The sequence below is a fragment of the Carassius auratus genome, chromosome 7 (assembly GCF_003368295.1).
Source record: "Carassius auratus strain Wakin chromosome 7, ASM336829v1, whole genome shotgun sequence".
NCBI lineage: Eukaryota > Metazoa > Chordata > Actinopteri > Cypriniformes > Cyprinidae > Carassius > Carassius auratus.
This window is the reverse complement of record NC_039249.1, coordinates 13630941-13653824: the sequence shown is the minus strand read 5'-3', so window position 1 is coordinate 13653824 and position 22884 is coordinate 13630941. Positions and strand designations below refer to the sequence as shown.

At 35.9% G+C, this 22884-nt stretch overlaps 1 protein-coding gene across 2 annotated transcripts; it reads right to left on the bottom strand.

Moving 5' to 3' along the window:
* Window positions 1–15304: 15304 nt before the first annotated feature.
* On the bottom strand, window positions 15305–22655 carry paqr5b (progestin and adipoQ receptor family member Vb). Of its 2 annotated transcripts, XM_026267459.1 has the most exons (8): window positions 22430–22643; window positions 22019–22146; window positions 20442–20647; window positions 19090–19216; window positions 18072–18116; window positions 17713–17809; window positions 17309–17453; window positions 15305–17011 (listed from the first exon to the last, which is right to left on the bottom strand). In XM_026267459.1, exons 1-8 carry the CDS (start codon window positions 22535–22537, stop codon window positions 16752–16754), a joined length of 1116 nt encoding a protein of 371 aa, XP_026123244.1. In that variant the 5' UTR covers window positions 22538–22643; the 3' UTR covers window positions 15305–16751. The 2 variants fall into 2 exon arrangements, with proteins under 2 accessions (XP_026123244.1, XP_026123245.1); XM_026267460.1 differs by lacking the exon at window positions 18072–18116 and having other exon boundaries at window positions 22430–22655.
* Window positions 22656–22884: the final 229 nt, after the last annotated feature.

Below are 22884 nucleotides of genomic sequence, written 5' to 3'. Positions count from 1 at the left end.
TGTGCATGTTCACTCTCTCTCTTCCTCCCCGTCACACACATATTCTTATCTCACTTACACACTCAATCAGTCCAGTTGTACAGCAGCTGTAAAATTAGTCATTTTTAAGCTGACTTAAGTTTCTTTGTTTGCAAAAGCTTTCTATCTTCCTTTTATACCACAGCAACTACAGAATTGTGATGATTTGCTCTTTTCACAGATAAATGAGTCACCTATTCAGTTATTAAAGTCCAAACATACTCCAAACACAATCAGCAGGGGATTTCTAGGAACGCTCTAATCCACTGCACAGGCTGCTCTGAGAGCTCCCACTGCAGGCGCTTGAGCCAAACACATTCCCCAAATACTCCAAGACCGCTAGAGTTACACTGCCCAAATTTTCTGCTAGACTATAATAGTTATTTGTGAAATGCTAGAAGGGCCAATAACAGGATTTGAAATAAGGCCTAGCCGTGCACAACGGCAACTGCTTTGGGTAAACTATCTCTTTGAGAACCTCTCATGTGCTAAGAGAGGCCACATCAGTTCTTGAAGCTCAGTTTGGTGCTAAACTAGAATCCAAAACAACTTAAATGAGAAAGGGACTTGTCTGTGTGTTTCCTCAACTGTCTGTTATCAGTCCAGAAAGGATTTTACGGTGTGTGATTTAATTGTGTGAAAGATATGGGGAGAAAAAGGGAAAGAAAAATAGGGGGCAATCACTGTTAAATAATGGGAACGTGAGAGAAAAAAAAAGAGAGTGTGCTGATTATGCTTTCAACGATATGCAACAATTGTTTTTAGCAGCGCTGCCATCCTTGAGATTTATATATAAAATCAGCCTACTGTACATGTATTTATCTTTCACAATTCATTATCACAATGGAATTACCTCACTTTTTGTGTCAGGAAGTCTGACGTCATTTGTCTGAAGTGCATGGAATTACTACAAGCCCTCAACTATAGGATTGTTTATCCACTGAAATCAGCTAAAGCTTGATGCCAGAAAATAACACAATCATTTGTTTCATGGCTGTGTGGGTATTAATGTAAGCTGAACACTCTTTGGCATAGAGCAGGGTGCACGGCAGGACAGCTTAGCAAACAAAGACAGATTAACACATTTTGAAGCTGTACATGGGCAGCGCTTTGTGCGAACGACGGATAGCAGCTCTAATCTATTTGCTGTGAATTATTGTGCTCTGTCTGCTACTGAAAACAGGTTAATGCGATTCCCAGGACTACCACACCAAACATCTAATGCTGGCAAAAGACAGGTAACACCACTAGCGTGGATGTCTGCTAAACCAGCCAGAGTGTTATTGTCAAACCATGCATGCAAACACCTAAGCACCACTTAAACACACACTCTAGATGAAAATGAAAGTTCATTTTTGTGAATTGTGATGTCTATATACTGTACTGTCATCTGCTATGAGACCAGATGAAGCCGTGTGTTGTATCATTAGACACTAGCCAGCATCCAGGCCTCATGAAATTCTGAAGTGAGCTGTTTTTTATTACACACTGTTAGATGCCAGGAGATATTTTAGAAGCTTTCCATTTCTCCTGAGAAATGTTGAATTCTGAGGTGATATAAACGTTACAATGTGAGATTTCATTGTTAGTTTTATTCAAACACATTTTTACCTTAATAAAGCACTAAATCCATTCATGAACGTCTGTGATATCTGGTTGGGTGTTTTGTTTCACTTTCGGCTTTATTCCATTTGAAAAAGTTTCCAGGTTATTTAACATTTTATACAGTAGTTTGTTTATTCCAGCAGATTACAGATGTGACATGTTAATTCACTAAGAGCAACCTGAGGAGATGTTAAATTCACAGAATTTCATTAAACTTTTCAAAAGGTATGCCAAAAGGTAAGGCCCATCTTAACAGCTTGGTATATTGGGATGTTCATGATAAAATATTTTATGATAATATAATGCCATTAAAAAACATGAGACATTTAATTTGCAACTGGTAGTCTTCAGAAAATGTTACCCAGTGCAGTTACAATTTATTAGATGTTTAATTTGCTGTTTATTTTACCAGAACATTTAGCATAATGATGTTAAATTCTTGGGCTGTGTGATATTACATTATTCTGTAATGAAAGTTACAATAATAGAAGTTCTAATGGAGGCAGAGTAGTGACAAACCACCAGGCGAAATACACTGAGCGATATTAAAATCAGCCGAGCATTTTATTTAGTGTTGTGAAATTCAACAGGAAAACGTTTACTGGGTTTTAAATTTGTGGAATGATTCAGAAATGACTTGTGGAATCAGAAATGATATGGAATGAGGCTGATATATATGCGTGTATGTACTGTATGTATACAGTATGCCTCACACAGATGAACTGTATTTATTTTATATTCTACATAAATGTTGTCCTTTTGATCAAATGGATAGTCATCAAAGAATTCTGTCCAGGCAAAAAAAAAAAAAAAAAGAAATGTGTTTATTCAAACCCATGCTGAGGCTAATCTGGGTGATGTTGATTAAAACTTGTGTTAATGTTAGTGTAATGATGCATATGATATAAGATTCTAAGTCCAAAAGAATGAGCCTGAGAGTGTGTTGATTCGTTTCATTTCTCCTGAGTAGACTGATGAGAGAGTGTGTTCGCTCTTTGCTAAAGGACAATAATCTAATTGAGAGAGCTCACTGGTATCTCAGTACCTACATCCTCTGTCTTTTCTTTACAAATGCTCATATACTCACTCACACATATGCAAATACACTGGCTTTGGGGGAGCTTTTGACATATTGAGATGTAAGACTGGGCATTGAGCGTGTGGGTAGTGCACTTTCCTGCTGCATTATTTAGTGCGTGGGACCCTAATTGAGTTTTAATGTCAGCGACTGCTCTCCTGTGAGTGTTTTAGTCCACAGTGAAAGTTAAGATCCCGATAGATGATAGCTGGTCATTCAAAAGGTCAGACCTGACAGCGGGTGACCTGCTGCGAACCTCCCTGATGCACATGAACCCACATGCTCTCACGCAACCTCAGATACACAGCCACACTTCTGCTCACAGGTCTCTACAAATGCCATACTTTTGTCATATATGAATACTGTATGTTTAAAATAATAAATTAAAAATGTCAATTCAGTGAACACTAACAGAAAAATACAGCGCTTTGTCTGAGAACAATCAGTAATTATTTTTTTCTATATTTAAATTTGTCCATATATATATATATATATATATATATATATATATATATATATATATATATATATTTTTTTTTTTTTTTTTTTTTTTTTTTTTTTCAGTATTAGTTATTTTAGTACATGGTTCTATATTTTATTTCGTCAATTAATGTTTATTTCAAGTACCGACATTTTTCATCTTGTTTTTAATTTGACTTTTACTTAGGATTTTCCAAACAGCAGGATGTTGACTTCTTGACCCTGCGTCACTTCACTTCCAGTCTATTTTCATGTATAACGGTTGGATATCGTGTGCAATTTTATTAGAAACTCCAGTGTCAGTTTTTCTCGAACTAAATCCAGTCCCCTCATTTTGTTCAAACCATCCCATAATACTCACTCATCCACATCTTAGATAAAGCAGTGCAGTAATTCATTTTTTAAAAATCCAGGCACTAGCTAATTAACATTGTGAATTCAAGCAGAAAGGTGATGTTTCGCCAGCGAGTTTAATTGTATTGCGCACACTGTAATTTAATGGCTTCAAATGAAACGTGGTTTAACTCCAATAATTGCCAGAATTTGTCTGCTACTCAAAGACATGTGCTCATGTATTTAGTTCTGAGGAAACAAGTTGAGCTTTACCTGAGTTCATTTAATCACTTAAAAAGCTTGAATAGCTTTTGCTCCCAAGGTTAATTATGCTGCACAGAAGGCAATTATCTTATGTGATGATTGCTTACTGTTCAAAATGTCTGCATTTGTCCGATTTAAGGGACCTAAATTGTGTCACACCCCAGGGGTCAGACTGGTTAACATAGACCCTGCTATAACTATACTTCTATGCAAGCAAAAAGTGTCTTTTTCAATTGAAGAACATTCAAAAGTAACTGCTTCTTCTGACAAAATAAAATGTTTGCACTACATGTCCATACTGGACTGCTGGACCAAACATCTACTACTGTTTGAAACATCATGTAATCAAATTAAAACATTGATTGACTGAGATTAATTACCAGGAGGTTTATTATGTGAGCGTTAAATGACGTTTAAATATGCTGTTTTCATGAAGCAAAATAAATGTGTGTAACCTACAGTCGTGTGACCTTGTTCTACAGATTCGTGATCAGTGATTTGAGAAAACGTAATGAGCCAAATGAATTTTACCTGCAGTCACATGCACACTTCAGCATGCATGGGCACATCCACACATTTAAATTAAGATCACGAGGAATAAATGCAGCTAAAGACATTCATCTAGTTAGCAAGAAAAAAGACAACTTCACTAGAGAGACAAAGAGGGCTTGGAGGGGTTTCATTTGGTGACTTTTTTGATAAACATCTAATTATAAAACAATGGACGTTATTACTTAAGCTATTGAAAATGTGCCAATGGTTAGAAAGATAAATTAGTGCTAAGACTAAAAAAAAGTATTAATGTTTTCTATAAAAATTAGTTAAATATTGCTTTACATACAAAACGAGAAGAAAACCAACAGAGATTTTCAGATTTTTTTGATGACTGGCCTTCCTTTCATTTTTTCTCTCTCTGCCTCGGATCCACGTGTTTGTAAGTTTAGGGTAACTGCGGTTGGTCCACGAGTCAGGTGATCTCTCTCTCTCTCACATAGTGTGTGGTCTGCTTAACTGCCAGTTCAAAACCAGTGATGTGAATAACTGGATTCTGAGAGTGACCTGCTCTGAGCTCGTGAAACAGACTCGTATCTCACCTACAGTTGTTTTTTTTAAGAATCTATTTGGTATCTGATAACTATTGTGCAGAATTCCAGATTTAAAAAACGCAATTAAACAACAAAAGCACTTGTTTGAAATGAGTCCTACTGTATCTCAAATGTCCAACAAAGTGTTCTGTCCACAGAGGAATCCAACGTGTTCCTCACACAACCGCAGGTCTGACGTAGATGTTAGGATGCTGTGCTGGAACGGCACACTGCTGAACGTTCTTGCAGCCTGTTTGAATAGAAAACAGATGTAGAATACTTGAACCTGGCAGTACAACAAGGTTGTTGTGGTTTTGAATGTAAGATGTGATATCCACCTGCTTTAGGAATCGTTGTGTGTTTTGGGACGCATCTGTATGATTCTTAACATGCTTTTTGAAGGAACACAGGCCTGAATACGCTGCTGTTTCTCGTCAAATAAACTGCACTTCAGGCAGAGGGGGTTTATTTTCCCTGTGGTATTAAAGGTTAGCTCCTCGATCCTGAGGTACATTCTGCTTGCCGACAGGGAAAAATAATGTATAAATATTTTGAAGGAAGCTGGCCCCTGGCTGAAAAAAATGTGTTGGCTCTCTTTTCCCCCACACCACCCTCATACATGAAGCATGGGTCCTTCTGCTGCCGAACGGACCGACACGATTGTTTATTTTTCCCATGCCTACCACAAATTCCGACATTTCCCCTCTATGAAAGGATCCATGTGTTCCTAGGCCAAGAAATAGAGAGAGAGGAGGAAGAAAACAGGGGGAGGCCGAGAGGTTGGGCAGGAAAATATCAACAAGTCGTCATTTACATCAGAACAAAAACAAATAAAGCGGGAAGAAAAGAGCTGCTAAGGAGTTCAGGCTTTTTTACAAAAAGAATCCGTCTCATGTGGTTTAGGCAGCCTGCCAGAGAAATCTAATATGGATTTATATACAAAGAAAGTGCCTAGTTTAACATAATGAATATTCAATCATGCATGCACCCTATAAAACAATTTCACAGGAGTAACTGAAAGCCGACTTTGTTTATAACAAGATGGTGGGGGGGAAATAAAGAGCTAAACTGTTGACCCATCAGGGCCTGGAAATCTCACGCTGGATTAAGTGTTTATACTGTTGGCATACTCTTGGCTAAATGAGGCTGAATTCCAGCTCTGGATCAGTGAGTTCTGTCCCCAGTGATTGTGTCACTGTGGACTCCCAAAACACAAACTCACTCTCTCCAGCAGGACCATCCGTCCTGACTCGGGCCACAGGCCCAGTGCGGGATCATTCACGCCCAGAAGCACAATTTGGATGCCCCATTTCATCTGACAGATTCCGTCAAATTTAGAGTGCATTTCATGAAAAATCTGGCACATGTGTCAGTGACAAATAAAAGTATCCGTGATATATATACATAAAGTGGCAAAATGCACTCTTGTATCATCGGTTTCATACGGTTCTTAAAAAAAACACATTTTCAATCAAATCTTCAACAAGTCATTACTTCTGTAATGTTACTTCATGTTCTGTAATCATCAATATGTTCATATGTTAACAATAGTTTATGCAGTAGTTAGCAAGACCTACTGGTGATCAATTCTTTTACCTTTTACCTGTTTCCTTTTTTTTTTCAAAGCAGCAAAGTAATAATGTTATGTCTATGATGCCTTAATTAACAGATCAGTTTTAGGTTTGGGTGATATGGGGATGTAAATAACGATGATCTAAATGATCTTCTGGATTGAGCTATATTGTATTTATTACTTGTGTAGCAGATACAAATACTGATACAACAGCACTGATTAATCTAGGTTATGTTCATTTCTCTACAGTATATACTAATACATTTTTACCATGCAAAGTTGCATAAATTAACAGTAATGTATTATGGATGAACATGAATTAACAATGATAGTACTGTGTGTACATGTTACCATTAACATTAACCTAGATTAATAAATGCTCTAAAATTCTGTTCACTTAGTTTAGAGTTTATATGTTTAGAAAAGAAATAAACAAACATAATCTTACCATGCAGTCTTTTAAAAAATAAATTAAAATGAACTAAGTAACATTTTATTAATCTCCTTATTCTGAATAGCTCATTCATCCACTTGACTGAATGTCATGTTCTATTCTGAGAAAATGTTTCATTTCTTTGAATATAGAATAAATATGTTAATTCGTTTCCGGAAGGTTAGGTTAGCTTTCACTGCCGGATGCATTGAGAGTTGACACTGACAGAGACTATTTTTGCTGGTTTGTTTAAAATATGAAAACAAAAAGGAGTCATATAAATAAATGTTTGCTTTCAATCTGTGACATAAAAACAATTTATAAAGTTTATTTTGAAATTCTAGGTGACCTTAATAAATTAGATACAGCATATCAGCTCCATTCACTGCAAATCTGTCCTTAAATCATAATAGCATGCAACACTTATCAAAGATTAATTCAATATCTCTTTAATATTCTCCATAGTGAAGTCTAGTTTTTTCGGCTAATAGAATACTACAGTGACTACACATTAAAAATGACATAAACACACCATGTGTTCTGTTCAATGTTTCCAGCATTGAAAATCCTTCTTCTGTCACTGAGGTGACTGTTAAACATTTCTAAGGTGTCATCGTGATTGAGTATGTGCAGTCATGCAGTATTGTGTTTCCTGTGCTATATTAACCTCTCACGTTCATTTGTCTTAAACTGTCAAGCTAGGCAGCTCTGATATGTGCCTTATGTTTCAAACATATTTCAGATTAATGTTTTTCATCTAATTTGCGCTTTCCTGTGAACGTCCCAGAGCACTTTGCTTCTCTGTGTGGTCTGTGTCTGGTTTCTGTGTCGGTCTCAACTCTGTCCCCATGTCACTCTGACAGTAACATTGCTGGCTAATTGGTATATTTGATGGTTTGCCCTATTATGGTTAGCCTCAAAAACCCCAAAGTTTTCATGTTTGTCCTTTTTCCTTTTTTCATGAGCCACTTAAAGCAAGTCCTTTCAGAGGTGGTTAAAATAAGACTTGTGGTTTGCCTCACTAGATAAATGACTGTGGAAAGAAAGCGAGGCCTGGCTGATATTACCTCAAGGATATTCAATATCCAGCAATCAACACAGAGGACAGCACACAACGGCCTTTGGTCAACACATGCCAGCTAATGGAACAGCCAGCATTGGCTCACTCAACAAGAAAATAAACAGAGTGAACCAGAAGTTATAAATGGAGAATTATCTGCTTTCGGTGGTTTCCTGCCCACTAAATAGTCACAGCTGCTTGTGATTGGGGTAAAGATACACAGTGGAGTGGAGTTCAGAACAGGCAGCCAGTTGGATATCTGTAGCCCAGAGATTAAAAGAGTTTGGGGTTTGCCTAAAATTCATTATAATATTTGGTAATACTGCCAAGGTAATATCCTCAATACAAACACACACACTCTATCACTAACACAGTAATTCATGCACACTGTTCTTTGTTATATCTCACACATTTTTGTCATTCAAAATTATTTTTATATGAAGACAGTTCTTAAAAGAGTATGCACTGACATATTATATTATATTATATTATATTATATTATATTATATTATATTATATTATATTATATTATAATAATTTTATTTTTGATAACCAATAGAATATAAATAATTTAAAACAAATCTAAAATCATTAATTTGCTTAAGGCATTATAGGCTCCAGTATGAAAATGTATATTAATTGTGACATTTCATAAAGATCACCTTTAAAAATTTATTTTAGCTTTCCAAAATGCAATACCGATAAAAAATAAAATAAAATAAAATAAATTCATAATCACTATGGTATCGATATATTGTGTATTTGTTTGTTGCTATTAAAGTTTGTTTTTAAATTAATTCGGGGGTCTCAGCAAAGTACCAAGATTATTTAAAATAAGACAAAACAAACATTACTAATTCACCCCTTTTTTCTTTTAAGAAATGGGATTAACAGGGTGAAAAATATATATTATAAATTATAAAAGTGTTTTTATAGACCTGGAAAAATATATACTTTTATAGACCTAGAAAAGTTAATGATATAAATTATATACATGTGTGTGTGTGTGTGTGTGTGTGTGTGTGTGTGTGTGTGTGTGTGTGTGTGTGTGTGTTTTAAGTGTGTGTTAAGTGTGACTGGAAAAGTCATGCTCCATTTGAATATTGTTGTGAACAATGGGAGTCAAAAGCTGGAGAACCACAGCTCTTCATTGAATAAGCTACATTGCTGTAATTTTCATAACTGTTGTTCCACACATACACACACCTGTTCTCTTCCTCATGCTGACCCACAGCTGTGACAGTTATCCTGACGGAGCCTGTGTGTGAATCATTGCACCAATCACTCATGGGATGTGTTCCATTTAACAGGTGAAAGCAGCCTATGAATAAAGAGACAGGAAACAAGTCAGGCCAACAAAAGCTTCAAAACCTGCTTGTGTACTTTGAAAACATCATGCCGGCTGTACAAACACACTCTGTGTAATTAGGAGAAACAGAAAGAGGGGAGGGAAGGCATGGAGATATATTTTCTATCACTGCTGAGTCGTAGGCTTTCATATGAGTAGAGAGCTAAGGGCTAAACAAACACAGCCAAACTGAATCTATCAACATACACAAACACAGAGCGTCAGGACCAGCAGCGCGGCATGCTGGAGCCAATCCAGCTTATAGTCTACTGGAATGCAAATGACCTGATTGCCACCGATCAAATGGTCACTTGAAATAACTCATCTCAGATTAAACCCCAGAGTAAGCAATAAAATATGCTAACTCGTCTTAAGCACTTTGCAATGGGTGAGGCACGGCTGCAGGCCTATTATTAGCCGTTTAATTACTGTTGTTGTTTTGAAATTTCGTCCACCCCACATTATTTGTCTGCCACCTCTGAATTCAGTTCCTAAACCCCTCAAATACATGCGAAATTAAACACCCAGCTGGCAGACACAGAAGAGTCAATCAGTCATATTTATCACAATGCTTCAGTGGATGTTTAAGTGGCCAAATGTGTGTGCTGTGTGCTAACACAAACAGGCAGCACAGAGAGATAAGAGGGTATTTAGGCAGTAATTAGTGAGTGTGAGAGTGAAATGGTGCAGCAGACAGCGGCAGCCCTGTGTGATATTTGTTGGTGCTGTGTTTAAAGACAGCCTGAGTAAACAGTACAGGGAAGGTCAATATTATTACAAGGAGGTCTTGGAACAGTGGGACTATGGAGCAAAGGAAGAACTGACAGCTGTTTCCCTGCTCCCTGATCAAACATGACAGGATGTCAGTTCTTACCTGTCATGAAGAAGGACTTTGAAGATGAATTAGGATATTTAGCACCCATTAAACCTGTAGATAAAAAATAAAACACACACACTAGCTTATATTTAGCATTAAAGTTTCTACTGCTGATTCTCTTACATTAAAAAAGTATTTGATGTGGCTAATTAATATTTAGGGCTAAAATGTTAGAACTTATTAATGATAAAGTAATCAATTCACCTAAATGATTTTTGTTGTCTGGATATAACACAAGAAAACATGTCCTATGCTGCCCCCTGCTGATGGTATTCCTAATTACAAAGCGCATGAATTCAAATGAATTATGGATTCTAAAGTAAATTGCGTTTGTTAGTTTATTTACTAATATCCGCTGTCAAAAAAGTTTTCATCTACTTTCATTTCGATAATAGCCTAATGTATTTTCAAATGGGAATCAACTGTGATGGATGTCCTACCGTTTTACCAACAAACCATTCACGTCGTTTTGCGTTCGAACAAAACAAACAGATACAAATGCTGCTATGAATAGATCTCAAGCGCTCTTTTCATCGAGTCTCTTTGAATGTGTGAGTGTGAGAAGAGCAGTTAAATCTCCACCAATAAAGGCGAACTTAGCGAGGCTCTAAAATATACTGTCAGCTATGTGTGTGTATGTGTGCTTTTGTCAGCCTGCATGTTTGCTTTTCACAATTTGCTTTGACATTTTTCATCTTCTGCCAACAAAACAGAGAATGCTGAGCAAACAGCATCAGTCAGAATGTGTGCACAGTAAACCATGTGACAAAAAAACGAGGGTGGTGGAGGAAGTGAAGCACAAAGGAGAAGAGGAACAGCTCACAAACCCACCACCAATATCAGTTGTTAGATGTGCATTAAAAAAAAGTGTATGATAGGCTACTTGTTTCAACTGTGAAGGATTCGGATTTAATGAATTATGAAATTACCAAATGTTCACACACACAAAAAAAAGACGTAATGTAACATAAAAAGGCACTGAACAAATCACTGAATGGATCAGAGTTTTTAATTTGTATTATTATAATTATTATTATTATTATTTATATGGATATTTCTTACGTATTGCTGTCATTTTTATTTGTATTATTATTTTAATAATTGTTCGAAATAAAGATTTCATTCATTCATTCATTCATTCATTCATTCATTCATTGAATGGATCAGAGGTTTCGAGTTACTGGGATCTATCAAAATTGCCAGCTCAGCTAATGTAGAATACGTAAGAAGTGGCTTCTTACATTTTACGACGATAAATGCTTTGACTTAACAGTTTAATAGTATTATTTCTGTCCTCATTTTAGACAGGCCGAGCTGCACAGACATTTACTAACATTTTCACTGTTTGGGCTTTTTTTATTATTAATGTGGCATAAAAAAAACTTTTTTTGATAAAACTTTTGCAAATTTTTGACTATATTGTGTACTTTCTGTTAAAACTGTGTCACATATTGGAAGTTGTGATGGGAGAAACGAAACTTATCGATGCGTCACTGTTTCGAAGCGCTCGAAAGCCCACACGCTGCTGGCACCTGCTGGTCAAAACTGTGTAAATGCAACAAAACTCACTTTTAAATAATTTTAAATAACTTTTAAATAATGATTATTAATTTGCAGGGCTTTTTTATCTCGTCTAAACAGGAGAGTTTTCTGAAATCACGTGACTTTGGCAGTTTGATAATGTATGTTCTCTGAACCACTTTTTGCGAAACAAATGATTCACAAAGGTTTCGAAGCTTCACGAAGCGGTGATTCTAAATCGCCCATCACTAATTGGAAGTAGAAGGTTTGTTCATTGTCTAATGTTGTCTCATTGATAAACAAATACAAATATGACATGATAAATGGCAATTCCGATGCAAATACTTGCCACCACCCCTCGGTCAGAATTTTTTTTTTAATTCAGTATTATTTCAGGTTTGAGCAGATGTATACATAATCTAGAAATGTTATACTTTTCAGCACAAACCGTGTTTATTGCTGTTTGGAGTAGTTATTGCAGAGTTTGTGAGTCTTTTCTTCACAGCAGATTCCAGCAGGCTATAGAGGACAGCGTGGTGGTCAGCAAAACTGGCACTTTTGGTAAACTGTGTATTAAATACACAATATCTCCCACTATTTCAAAGGGTTAGTTCACCCAGATAACAAAATTATGTAATTTATAACTTACCCTCATGTTGTTTCAAATCCGTAAGACCTCCGTTTATCTTTGGAACACAGTTTAAGATATTTTAGATTTAGTCCGAGAGCTCTCAGTCCCTCCATTGAAGCTGTGTGTACGGTATACTGTCCATGTCCAGAAAGGTAAGAAAAACATCATCAAAGTAGCCTAGTCCATGTGACATCAGAGGGTCAGTTAGAATTTTTTGAAGCCTCGAAAATACATTTTGGTCCAAAAATAGCAAAAACGACAACTTTATTCAGCATTGTCTTCTCTTCTGTGTCTGTTGTGAGAGAGAGTTCAAATCAAAGCAGTCTGGATATCCAGTTCGCGAACAAATCATTCAGTTCACCAAATGAAATTGAATCGTTTTAAACTGTTCACATCTCTAATACGCATTAATCCACAAATGACTTAAGATGTTAACTTTTTTAATGTGGCTGACACTCCCTCTGAGTTCAAACAAACCAATATCCCGAACTAGTCAGTCTGTTGTTCGTTAACTGACTCGGCTCGGTGTTCATCTTCAGTTCTCTCTTCACAGCAGTTCAGTCAGTGTACTGTTTGAGTGCATGCATTACATATTGGTTTGTTTGAACTCAGAGGGAGTGTCAGCCACATTAAAAAAGTGTTAACTGGGTGAACTAACCCTTTAAGGATATGGGTTGTTGTTGTCGAGATTCAGAAATGCTAAGTAGGCTACCCATTTCTTTTTTCTTCAGGATTTTTCAGGTAAATGGGACACAGAATCTGGTAAAGTGGGACACTTTTTTTTTCCAGCACATCGAATTTGTGCTTACCAAATACAAATTAAAAATTTCCTACAGCAGGACACTGTACAAATAATCTTTTTCAAAAGAAAATCTTCAGAATTTAAAAGAACATTATAATAGCAGACATACTGTGGATTGTGTTTTTGATTATGAATTCATAAACACTTTTAATTTGTAAAATTAAAACAGTTCATCTGAAGCATATAGGCTACAGAATTCAAATATAAAAAATTAAAACACCCAAACAGAAGGACAAAACACATACGTTCATATTTGTTTGTTGTATGTGTGTATATTTGTGTTTTTATGTCGTATGTGTGTAACATATACAGTACCTTTATATTTGTGTTTTTATGTCGTATGTGTGTAACATATACAGTACCTTTATATTTGTGTTTTTATGTCGTATGTGTGTAACATATACAGTACCTTTATATTTGTGTTTTAATGTTGTATGTGTGTAAGTGTGGGTGAGAGCAGGAATATTTTTGTTTACTAGCAGTTTCTACAAAAAAAAAAAAAACTTTTCATATATTCACAAATTTATGTTCTTTTTTTTCTTTCCATCTTCTGCCTACAGTGATTTTTTCTCTTTTTTGTAACCCAAAACAATTTCTAACATTAAAGCTCCAATATGTAGGAATTTTGTAATAAAATTTCCGAAAATAACTTGCACAGTGTGATATATTTCCTCCAATTGTGTACTTACAATATCTCAAAAGTCTCCAAAGATTTTTTATTTCAGAGAAATTCCGATTTTAAATAACTGGCCGTCCCGGAAAAGAAATTTCGCCTCTCAGTGACGCAATGTCCGCTCTATACTTTGTTTCCGGTGTCGACCATGTGATGTTCCACCACACCGGAATATCACATGGTCAAATGCGGAAGTGGTGGTTATGTTACAGCCGCGCGTATGGTTTGGTTGTCGTTGTTATGGATCACGATTACTCTTTGGTGAGTATTGAAGTGCCAGTAAAACGTAAGCGTCCATATTCGGATACACGCAGACTGTGTGACAAACGGAGGAATATAACCAGGATAAATATCGGCCAGGCATTTACGAGATGAAGAGAGCTGCGCGAAAATCTTGGACTTGACAAAGACTCTGCTCTCGCGAGTGTATTTATAGACAGGTAAGCAAATCAATTATTTATTTTGTTATTGTACAAGTAACGTAAAGTTACAGTAAAGATGGTCTAGGTCTCATCTGGATTTGTTAATTCCAGTGAGGATGTATCTGTGTTTCCCTGCAACACATGCAACTGTCAAAAATAGCACTTATAAACAAAGTTATATAGCTCTTTGTACTAAGGTAAGGATTTTTATCACGTGTGGTGACCGAGATTATGGCAGTACAATTAAATACAATCGGATATGTGTTGTTAAAAATATATTTAGTCATTACTTGCAAATGTTCTTTCAAATGTACTTTTAGAACGATTGGTTTGAGCACGTTAAACAACACGGCATTAACCATAAACACGTAACACTGCACAACATTAACCCAACAAATCATTTAACAAATAGCTGTAAGTTGTAATGGGATAATATAGTATAACATTTCATGTTCCTTGCAGTTCATTAATTATGATGACATAAAATAATACGATCAGATATACAGGTAATACAAAAACGAATAAATTACCTCATCCGTGATAATGATTTGTTTATCCAATTTAGATACATTGCTATGGTGAAAACGCATTAAAAAAGACATCTCCCATCATCACCTGCTTCATAGCGTCATCAAGCTTCGCATTTGTTATTTTTTGGAAATACGCCCTCTTGTGGTCAATTACAAAAATCGCATACTGGAGCTTTAAGCAATGTATGATCTTTTAATTTATATGGTGTCCCACTTTAGCTGGATGATACTGTCACAAATTATCCGACATGTTCAGGTAAATTAGGACAGTAATATATGTATATATATATATATATATATATATATACTTTTAAAAAAGATAATAAAGAAACTTGCACATCATTTCATAAAATTGAATGATCACATGAACATGTCATAATACACATTTTGAATGTAGATTGAAATACTGTTTGTATTAGAAATCACGACACCAAAAGCATATTTGTCCCATTTTAACTAATGTCCTACTTTTGCTGACTTCACCCTATTTACAATATCAATATAACCTTCTCTTGGTATCATGCTGATAAAAGTAACTATAGGTATCAATAAGAAAAAACAAACAGATCTAGGTTGATTAGAAATAAATATTTTATTCTAAAGATTCCTGCAAACAATAAATAGTTTCATTTTTGCTTACATGAACAAGTGTGACCTGCTGTTCTGAAAATATGTAATACCTCCCACACTCTTGCAGTTTTAAAGAAAAGAAGAAAGTAGAATATACAAAAGTTGTCAGTGTAGACTTTGGCAGACTGTTGTGCATATATTTATTTATCAGTGCTAGTTCATTTGGTGAGGTGTTTGTGTGTACATAAAAGAAATATGACCATGTATGAATTAAATAGTGGAGCGTGTTTTCATTTAATTTAAAGACATTTGATCTCAATCTAGTGACATATATTAAAGAGATACCCCCCCCCCCCTCCAAAAAATAAAATAAAAAAATAATAATTTATTCAACTTCAGACCATTCATGATATGGGTAATTTTTTTCTTCTTCAGTAGGACAGTAAAGAAGGTTTTTAGCTAAAACCCTAGATCTTGGTGATTCATAAAATGCAACATCTACCATCACTTCAAAAAATACAAATAAATAATAATAATAATAAAAAAATTATTAAAAAAACAAAATTAATAGGTGTCGCTCCTAATGATATACGGAGATCTTATAAAGCTACACAAAGTCGGCTTTTGCAAGAACGCCCTTAGGCAAAATGAGTTTGTTTCTATGAGCTTCAAATAACCGATTCACCGGTATACTGTTTTCATTTTGTGTTGCATATGCCCTTTCTCTCTCTCTCTCTCTCTCTCTCACTCAAGTGATGGTAGCCATTTACTTGCAAATTTTCGTTTTTTAATTAAATATAATTTTTGAGTATTATGCCCTGAGATTATGACCAAATGTCTTAAAACTGAAATTGCTATTGTAGGAAAGTCAGATTCATTCTAGTAAATTTGGTTTATCCTAAATGGTCCTCTCATATAGTACAGTGTAGGAAAGTGTGCTTCATTCTAGTGATTCAGTTTATTCCAAACAATGTAGCCTAGGAAAGATCGATTCATTCAAGAGAATCGGTTCATCCAAACAGTCTCCTCTCTCATAAGTATGATTCATTCAACTCAATTACTTCATTCCAAATGCATGCTCTAATATATTGAGTAGAAAAAAATAGATGAATCTTCTTGGACTGACGAAGTAATCACCAATTTCAGTCTGTGTATTAAAGTGTGATGGGTATGTAAACTATGTAAATTTAATAATGATTTAATAAATGAGTTTCAGAGCTTCAGTGCCTTTGTTTTGCTCTTCCCTGAGAAGCAGAATTCATGCAGTAACGCATTCATTACTCTTTGCTATTTCAGGTTGCATAATTTCAGTAAACGTAGAACCCCACTTGGGGATTTTTATAACGTAACATCTGGTAAGAACGTCCTATATATATTTTCATAATAACTGTGGTAACTTGTGCAAGACTGCAATTAATCTTTCAGAGACCCCCCGTCTCAAGTAGCTTTTAGTGCTTGCATTTCTTTCCTTCAGTCCTCGTTGTGTGTGTTTCCGAGGAGCCGTACAGCAGAGGTAGACTATAAAGACATATGATCCCCAGACTGATGCAGACACAGACCAGAGCTGATCCAACAGTGTTATTAAATGTGATAGGAGGAGCAGTGACCAGCAGCTGTGACTGTCTCAGCACCATGTCAGCTTCGATGGCCTTCATCTGGAAGTGTGTCCCAATTATTGCACACACGTGAAACAGTTGATGACTGTGGCCTGTAGGGGTCAGAAGAGAGCCATTCACATAAATCAAGATTTCCTGAAGAAATACCTGTGGTCCTGTAATTCTTGGGGGTGCTTTCTAAATTTTTTTAGAAATGTTTGAGTCTGGACTTTTTAATTTAAACACCTATCATAATTCAGATATTAACCCTAGGTAATGAACTAGTTCACACCCATAGAGTATTCTTAGAAGAGATTGTGAAAAATATAAAAAATGCAACACTAGAAACATACACTAAAATATCTAATATTTATAATTCTTTAATAGCTATGTGAGCAGTCATTAATTACCTATGTAATCAAAGCATCCAGGTGCCAGTCTCTCAGGCAAGTGTGTTGCAAACAGGAAGGCGGTGAGAAAAGCAAGCAATGTATGCGTAACATGAATGGAGTTTGCTTCATTATCAGTGCAACCCTCACCTACACACAGAAACAACTAGAAAGAGGCAACAGAAAAAAAATGACCGGTCACGCCCTGTATTGTATTCATATACTTAAGTAACATGCATTTCTAGAAACTTTTTTTAACAACGCAATGAAGCGTGTAAAAAAACGTTGCCCCAGTGATAAACAATTACAACATGTAAACATTCATTTCCAATACAAATCACAGAATTACCAGCATCATTCTTTTGGATCTGAGGTTATTTAACCGGACTGATCTTTGACTGAACAGCCTTTGTACTGAAACTTACCCTGTAGAAGAGAGGAATGTTGTCAAACAGGTAAGGGTAGGCAAAGGCAAGAATTCGCAACACCTTACTCAGCCGTTGGCTCTGACTCTCCGAGAATCTGACAGCGAGAGAGAGAAAGACATTTTTGTGTTCATTAATGATAACATCAGTTTCAGTGTTGGTGGTGAGGTTATGTAATTGTTAGAAGCAGTTAAGCTGACTTCATAATCACAAAAACACCTAACCACCTCATTAACAAAATTAGGTGGAAGTGTTTTGTGTTAATATTATAAAGCATTTGAATGTTTAAAAGGCAGATCAAGAAAGCATATTAGCGAGTGCCAGATGATTCTGACACATTCTGTGTTTTAAACTGTTACCTTTCATCGATGTCAAGCTTATATTGAAGAAATGGTATGCCAAGCCTTAACAAAAGAAGTGGAAAATGAAAATAATACTGAACTATATAACTGCCATAACATGTCCTTATCTCAAATGTTGCATACAGTATTCTCTTTCTTGATGCTGGTTGCGTCAGTGTTGAGGAGTTAGTGCGAACGCTAACTGAACTATAAGATATTTGCTATAGTAGTTTACTTTTTCCAGTAACACTCATCCAATGAGCAGCGATGGAGAAAATGATATATTGCTAATATCTGATGAGAAGGAATAGTGAAACAATTTTGCCTAAATGGTCATCTGTCTCAGACTGATTTATTCTAGTAAATAAGGTCCTCCTCTCTCTTTAACATGTATGCATACTTCCCTACTTCACAGTGTGCTAAAAAAAAATAGTATAATAGTATTTCAAAATATTACTTCAGCATTCACATCTTATATATAGCATTTGTAAAACAGTAGGCAAAACATACACGGTTGACTTATTACGAGATTCTGAAGTGTCTGTTGGGTGCTTTACTGTCCCATGAGGCCATGGGAGAGGAAATGTAAATGGCAATGAAGGGATGCAACTGATGCTGGTAGATTACATGACAAATGTAGTACGTCTGGATTACATTCACATTCAAATGAAATACCTAGCTACTTCGAGACTATATATATATGCAATCTCGGATGTAGCCAGCATTAAAAAAGTGAAGCATTGTAATTAATGTTGTGATCCGGTTAAATTATGCAAATGAACAGATTGACAAAAATGATTCAGAATGAGTCTTTGAAATATAGCTACTGTTTTCAATGTGTGTAAATTATGGTGTTTTCATATATTTAGTATAGATTTGCCTGTTTAAGTTTGATATTTTCAGCCAAATTGATCTTGTTCCACATGCTTGCAGACTCACTCACCAGAACTATGTTTCCCACATTTTTGCAACCTGCATTTGTGTTATCATTATGGAGGTGTGTTAGTAAGGATTATAGAAGGAGATGGAGCCTTACCTGGAGTAGCAGGCCATGCTGGTTGAGAGGATGGTGTTTAGTACGGCTGCAGGGATGTAGTATGCATGAAATGTGCTGTTCACCCATGCGTCAGGAAAAACATATGCAGAGTAGCTGATCGCTGAACCTGCATCAACATACAATCAGTCACAAAAATACAACTTAACACTGTGTGGAGGATTTGGTAATGATGTGTGGAAGCATTTGTGGCTACAGTATGCCTATAAGGTTTTCTTGTTTTAAAACAGTTTATTAATACACAAACACATAAACATGGCAGGTATAGGTATCACAGGTGCAGTATGTCATCAGTATTGTGATTATGTACTATACTTCTGTACACATGCTGAATTTATTCATAGCCATGTTAAATTAAGATTATCTGTTAAGAATAGTTAAAGATACACAATATATCGGTACCATACTTGTTATTATAATTTTAAATGTAATTTATTCTTGTGATGGCAAAGCTGTATTCTCAGCAGTCAATACTCTTGAGTGTCACACAATCCTGTAAAAATCATTCTAATATGTTGATTTATATTACTAAGTTAATATTGGTGCTCAAAAAAATGGTTCTTAATGTTAGCAAAAAAAAAAAGCATTCCAAACTTTTGGAACCCAGTGTATTATTTTTATGTTTGGATTACCTTTACCATCTAAAGCACATTTAAAGTTAATCTTAAAATACTATAGTAATTTCCTGACACTATATCAGTTTTATTTCACAAATATAACATTTTTCATACTCCGTATTATAACGGTGTGATGCCTAAATTTACTTAAACTTAATTTAAAATGGATGATTTTTTTTTTGTTTTAAGTATTTTATTTTCACTTTAATTATAAATCTAAGGGGAATTTGCCAAAATATTAGATAATGATCAGCTTATGTGTGTTGGACAGAATTCTATTATAGTGTAATGTAATCTGTATTTGCTTTAATTGTGCAAGAATTCCATTGTATCTGTTAAATATTGCTGTACAGAACTTTGAACCCTGAACTTTGTCTTTATAGAAATATTTTCTAGAACAAGCCAAGGAACTGAAACACTCTTAAAAATATAGGTGCTTTAAAGGTTCTTCAAAGCGATGCCATAGAAGAACCATTTTTACTTCCACAAAGAAGCATTCAGTCAAAGATTCTTTAAAGGCCATTTCTTTCTTACCTTTTAATAATCTGAAGGACCTTTTTTCGCCACAAAGAACCTTTGGTGAAAAAGAAAGGCTCTTCAGACGTTAAACGTTCTTTATGGAACCATTTAGAAAAAAGGATCTTCTATGGCATTATGAAGCACCTTTATCTTTAAGAGTGTAGTGTTGGAGTGAATATGCCTGTGTTCCTCTCTCACCGAGGCTGTACAGGCTGAGTGCTCCATAGTCAAAGAAGTAGCAGATATGGCGAGCGCGGGTTGACATGGTGCTGAAGGTGTGGGCACAGCTGGAGGCCAGTGGATACACACAGCAGGAGAACAAGAAGACCAGCAGAGGCCATGTGTATGCATCATACCACGCATCCTCCATCAACAACACTGTCATCAACTTCCAGAGAAAATACCTGATGGAGAATGACAGACATTGATGTTGACACAGCACTGCAATGCTGCAACCCGCAACAAACTATTATTATAAAGTGAAACAATAAATTCATGAAGTTTTCTGTTGCTGGAAACAACATTACACGCATGACGTGTTTCTATTCTTTTCCACAGAAAAGCTAGGAAATCAATTGCTTGCATAGTTTCTACACATAGTAGCTACAGAATCGAAGTGAATTTGTTTTACTGTGGAAAACTAAAGATTAGGTGATAATACATTGTATTCAAATGTTGAACCTGCCCAGACTTGCTTACAGAGTTTGTTACTATAGGGATGTATCTGACAGAAGGACACAGAAACAAACAGAAGTGCATGCGCGCACACACACACACACACACAGATCGCACAAATCAGAATAGGTTTCTATAGGTCTAGTTTAATCTCTGCTCTGACTTACTCTTGCTTGCTTTAGAGGGATCAGTGAGTTTAATATAACCAAACATTAACACAGAGTCAGGCTACAGATTCCAAGTTTTGTCCTATTGATTTACTGTCGGTTGACTGTGTATTTAACCATTGTGTGGGATCAGAGGATGTGTTAGCTTTGAGATATGGTGTACTTTAAATAGACCAGTAATGGAAAAAATGTTTTTGCAATGAACTGTAAATTTACATTTACATTTACTCATATAGAATATCGAACAGCAGTCAATACTTGCAATAGTGAGTTATGCTAGAGTAGTATCCAGTTTATGCAGAACACTAGAGAAAAGAGAACAGATGATGAAAGTTATTAAAAACATTGATAAAACAATAACCTTTTATACTATATATATATATATTTGTGTGTGTGTGTGTGTGCAAAATACAGTATATGCATGTAGCCTACTGTATCTAATATTAACTAATGCATAGACTTTAAATGAAGGCTTGTTGTAAAGCACTGGATCGTAGTTACTAAAAATAAAGAAAACCCTATAATATCGCAGTAAAGCCAAATACAAGAAGTAAAGTTGACATGAGCGACTCTCCAACGTGTTTACGTCTGGAGGAGGCTCTGGTGAGAATCACACCAGGAGCTCATAAACAGTGATGGCAGAGCTTCAAGGTGAACTCTCCTAGGAGCCGCTCAGCTGGTGAGAGACATAACAATCCACTGTGGAGATTCTCAAGGAAAACTACTGTAGGTCTCAGCACTACATACACACACAGTCAGTCTAATACAGTCACCATAAAACCCAGTTAAAGTTGTGTGAGTTCATATACTATCATCTATGACTTTTAAGATTTATTGTAAAAGCCATACTGAGAAAGTGGCAAAAGCATGGAGATATCCATATAGAGAGCAAGCAAGAGAGATAAAGAACGAGATTAACTTGTTTGACTGTACCAGGTTGGTAGAAAGTGAGTCCAGACGTTGAGGGTCTCATTGGTGAGCTGAAAGAGACTCAACACACAGTCTGTGGCTGAACTACGAGGGTGTCGATATCCAGAGATGATGCTGTCCTCGTGAAATGCCTACCATGGTAAAAGAGTCACATTTAATAAAGACATCAAAGCAGTTCTCTCCACAGACAAGCTAACAAAATAATGCAAAGCATTAATATGAAAATGTTTGGTACCTTCAAACTGTTTCACATCAGGTTGCATAGTTATTAGAGGGTAAAGAAAAAAAATCAAGTGATTCTTGACTTCCTACAATCAATTTAACTATACCAAGAATACCTTAAATAACTACAGCTAGTTAAAATCATATCTGTTTGTTGTGGTAGTTTTGTGTATATTAAATGAATGAACTTACTTTGGGCACTTGGTGGACAGTGAAGACACGCTGGAGTTTGATAAGGCTCAACATGTTCCCCAGATGAACGGCCCTCAGTGCCTGACTCAGGAGAGAGAGGCTAAACATACATCAACACACCGGCAGGTACAGAGAGACAAATGAACGTATAGATACTCTTCCACTCCACCTGATCAGAGACCGGCTTGGTTAGCTCTGCCCTTTTCATCACACCTACAGACATCAACCTCTATAAACACACACACACACACACTAAAAGCGCTGAACACACACCTGAAACAAACACACACACCCGACACACCGGCTAGGTGAGAATGCTCACAGGAGCTATTCCTTGAGCACATTGTTTCAGAGGTCAGAGCAGTTCACTCCGAAAAAATACATAATGCACACAACGGATTTTTTTATAACGTTCCCATATACACTGCCATTCAAAAGTCTGGGGTCAGAAAGAG

What these genes read in the sequence shown, in the direction of transcription:
- paqr5b (XM_026267459.1), bottom strand. Translation starts at nt 22,537, where the DNA reads ATGTTTAGCCTCTCTCTCCTGAGTCAGGCACTGAGGGCCGTTCATCTG. An exon ending in CTGTCCACCAAGTGCCCAAA is followed by an intron (nt 22,147 to 22,429) that starts GTAAGTTCATTC and finishes TTACCATGGTAG; the next exon opens with GCATTTCACGAGGACAGCAT. An exon ending in AAGCTTGACATCGATGAAAG is followed by an intron (nt 17,810 to 18,071) that starts GTAACAGTTTAA and finishes TCTCGCTGTCAG; the next exon opens with ATTCTCGGAGAGTCAGAGCC.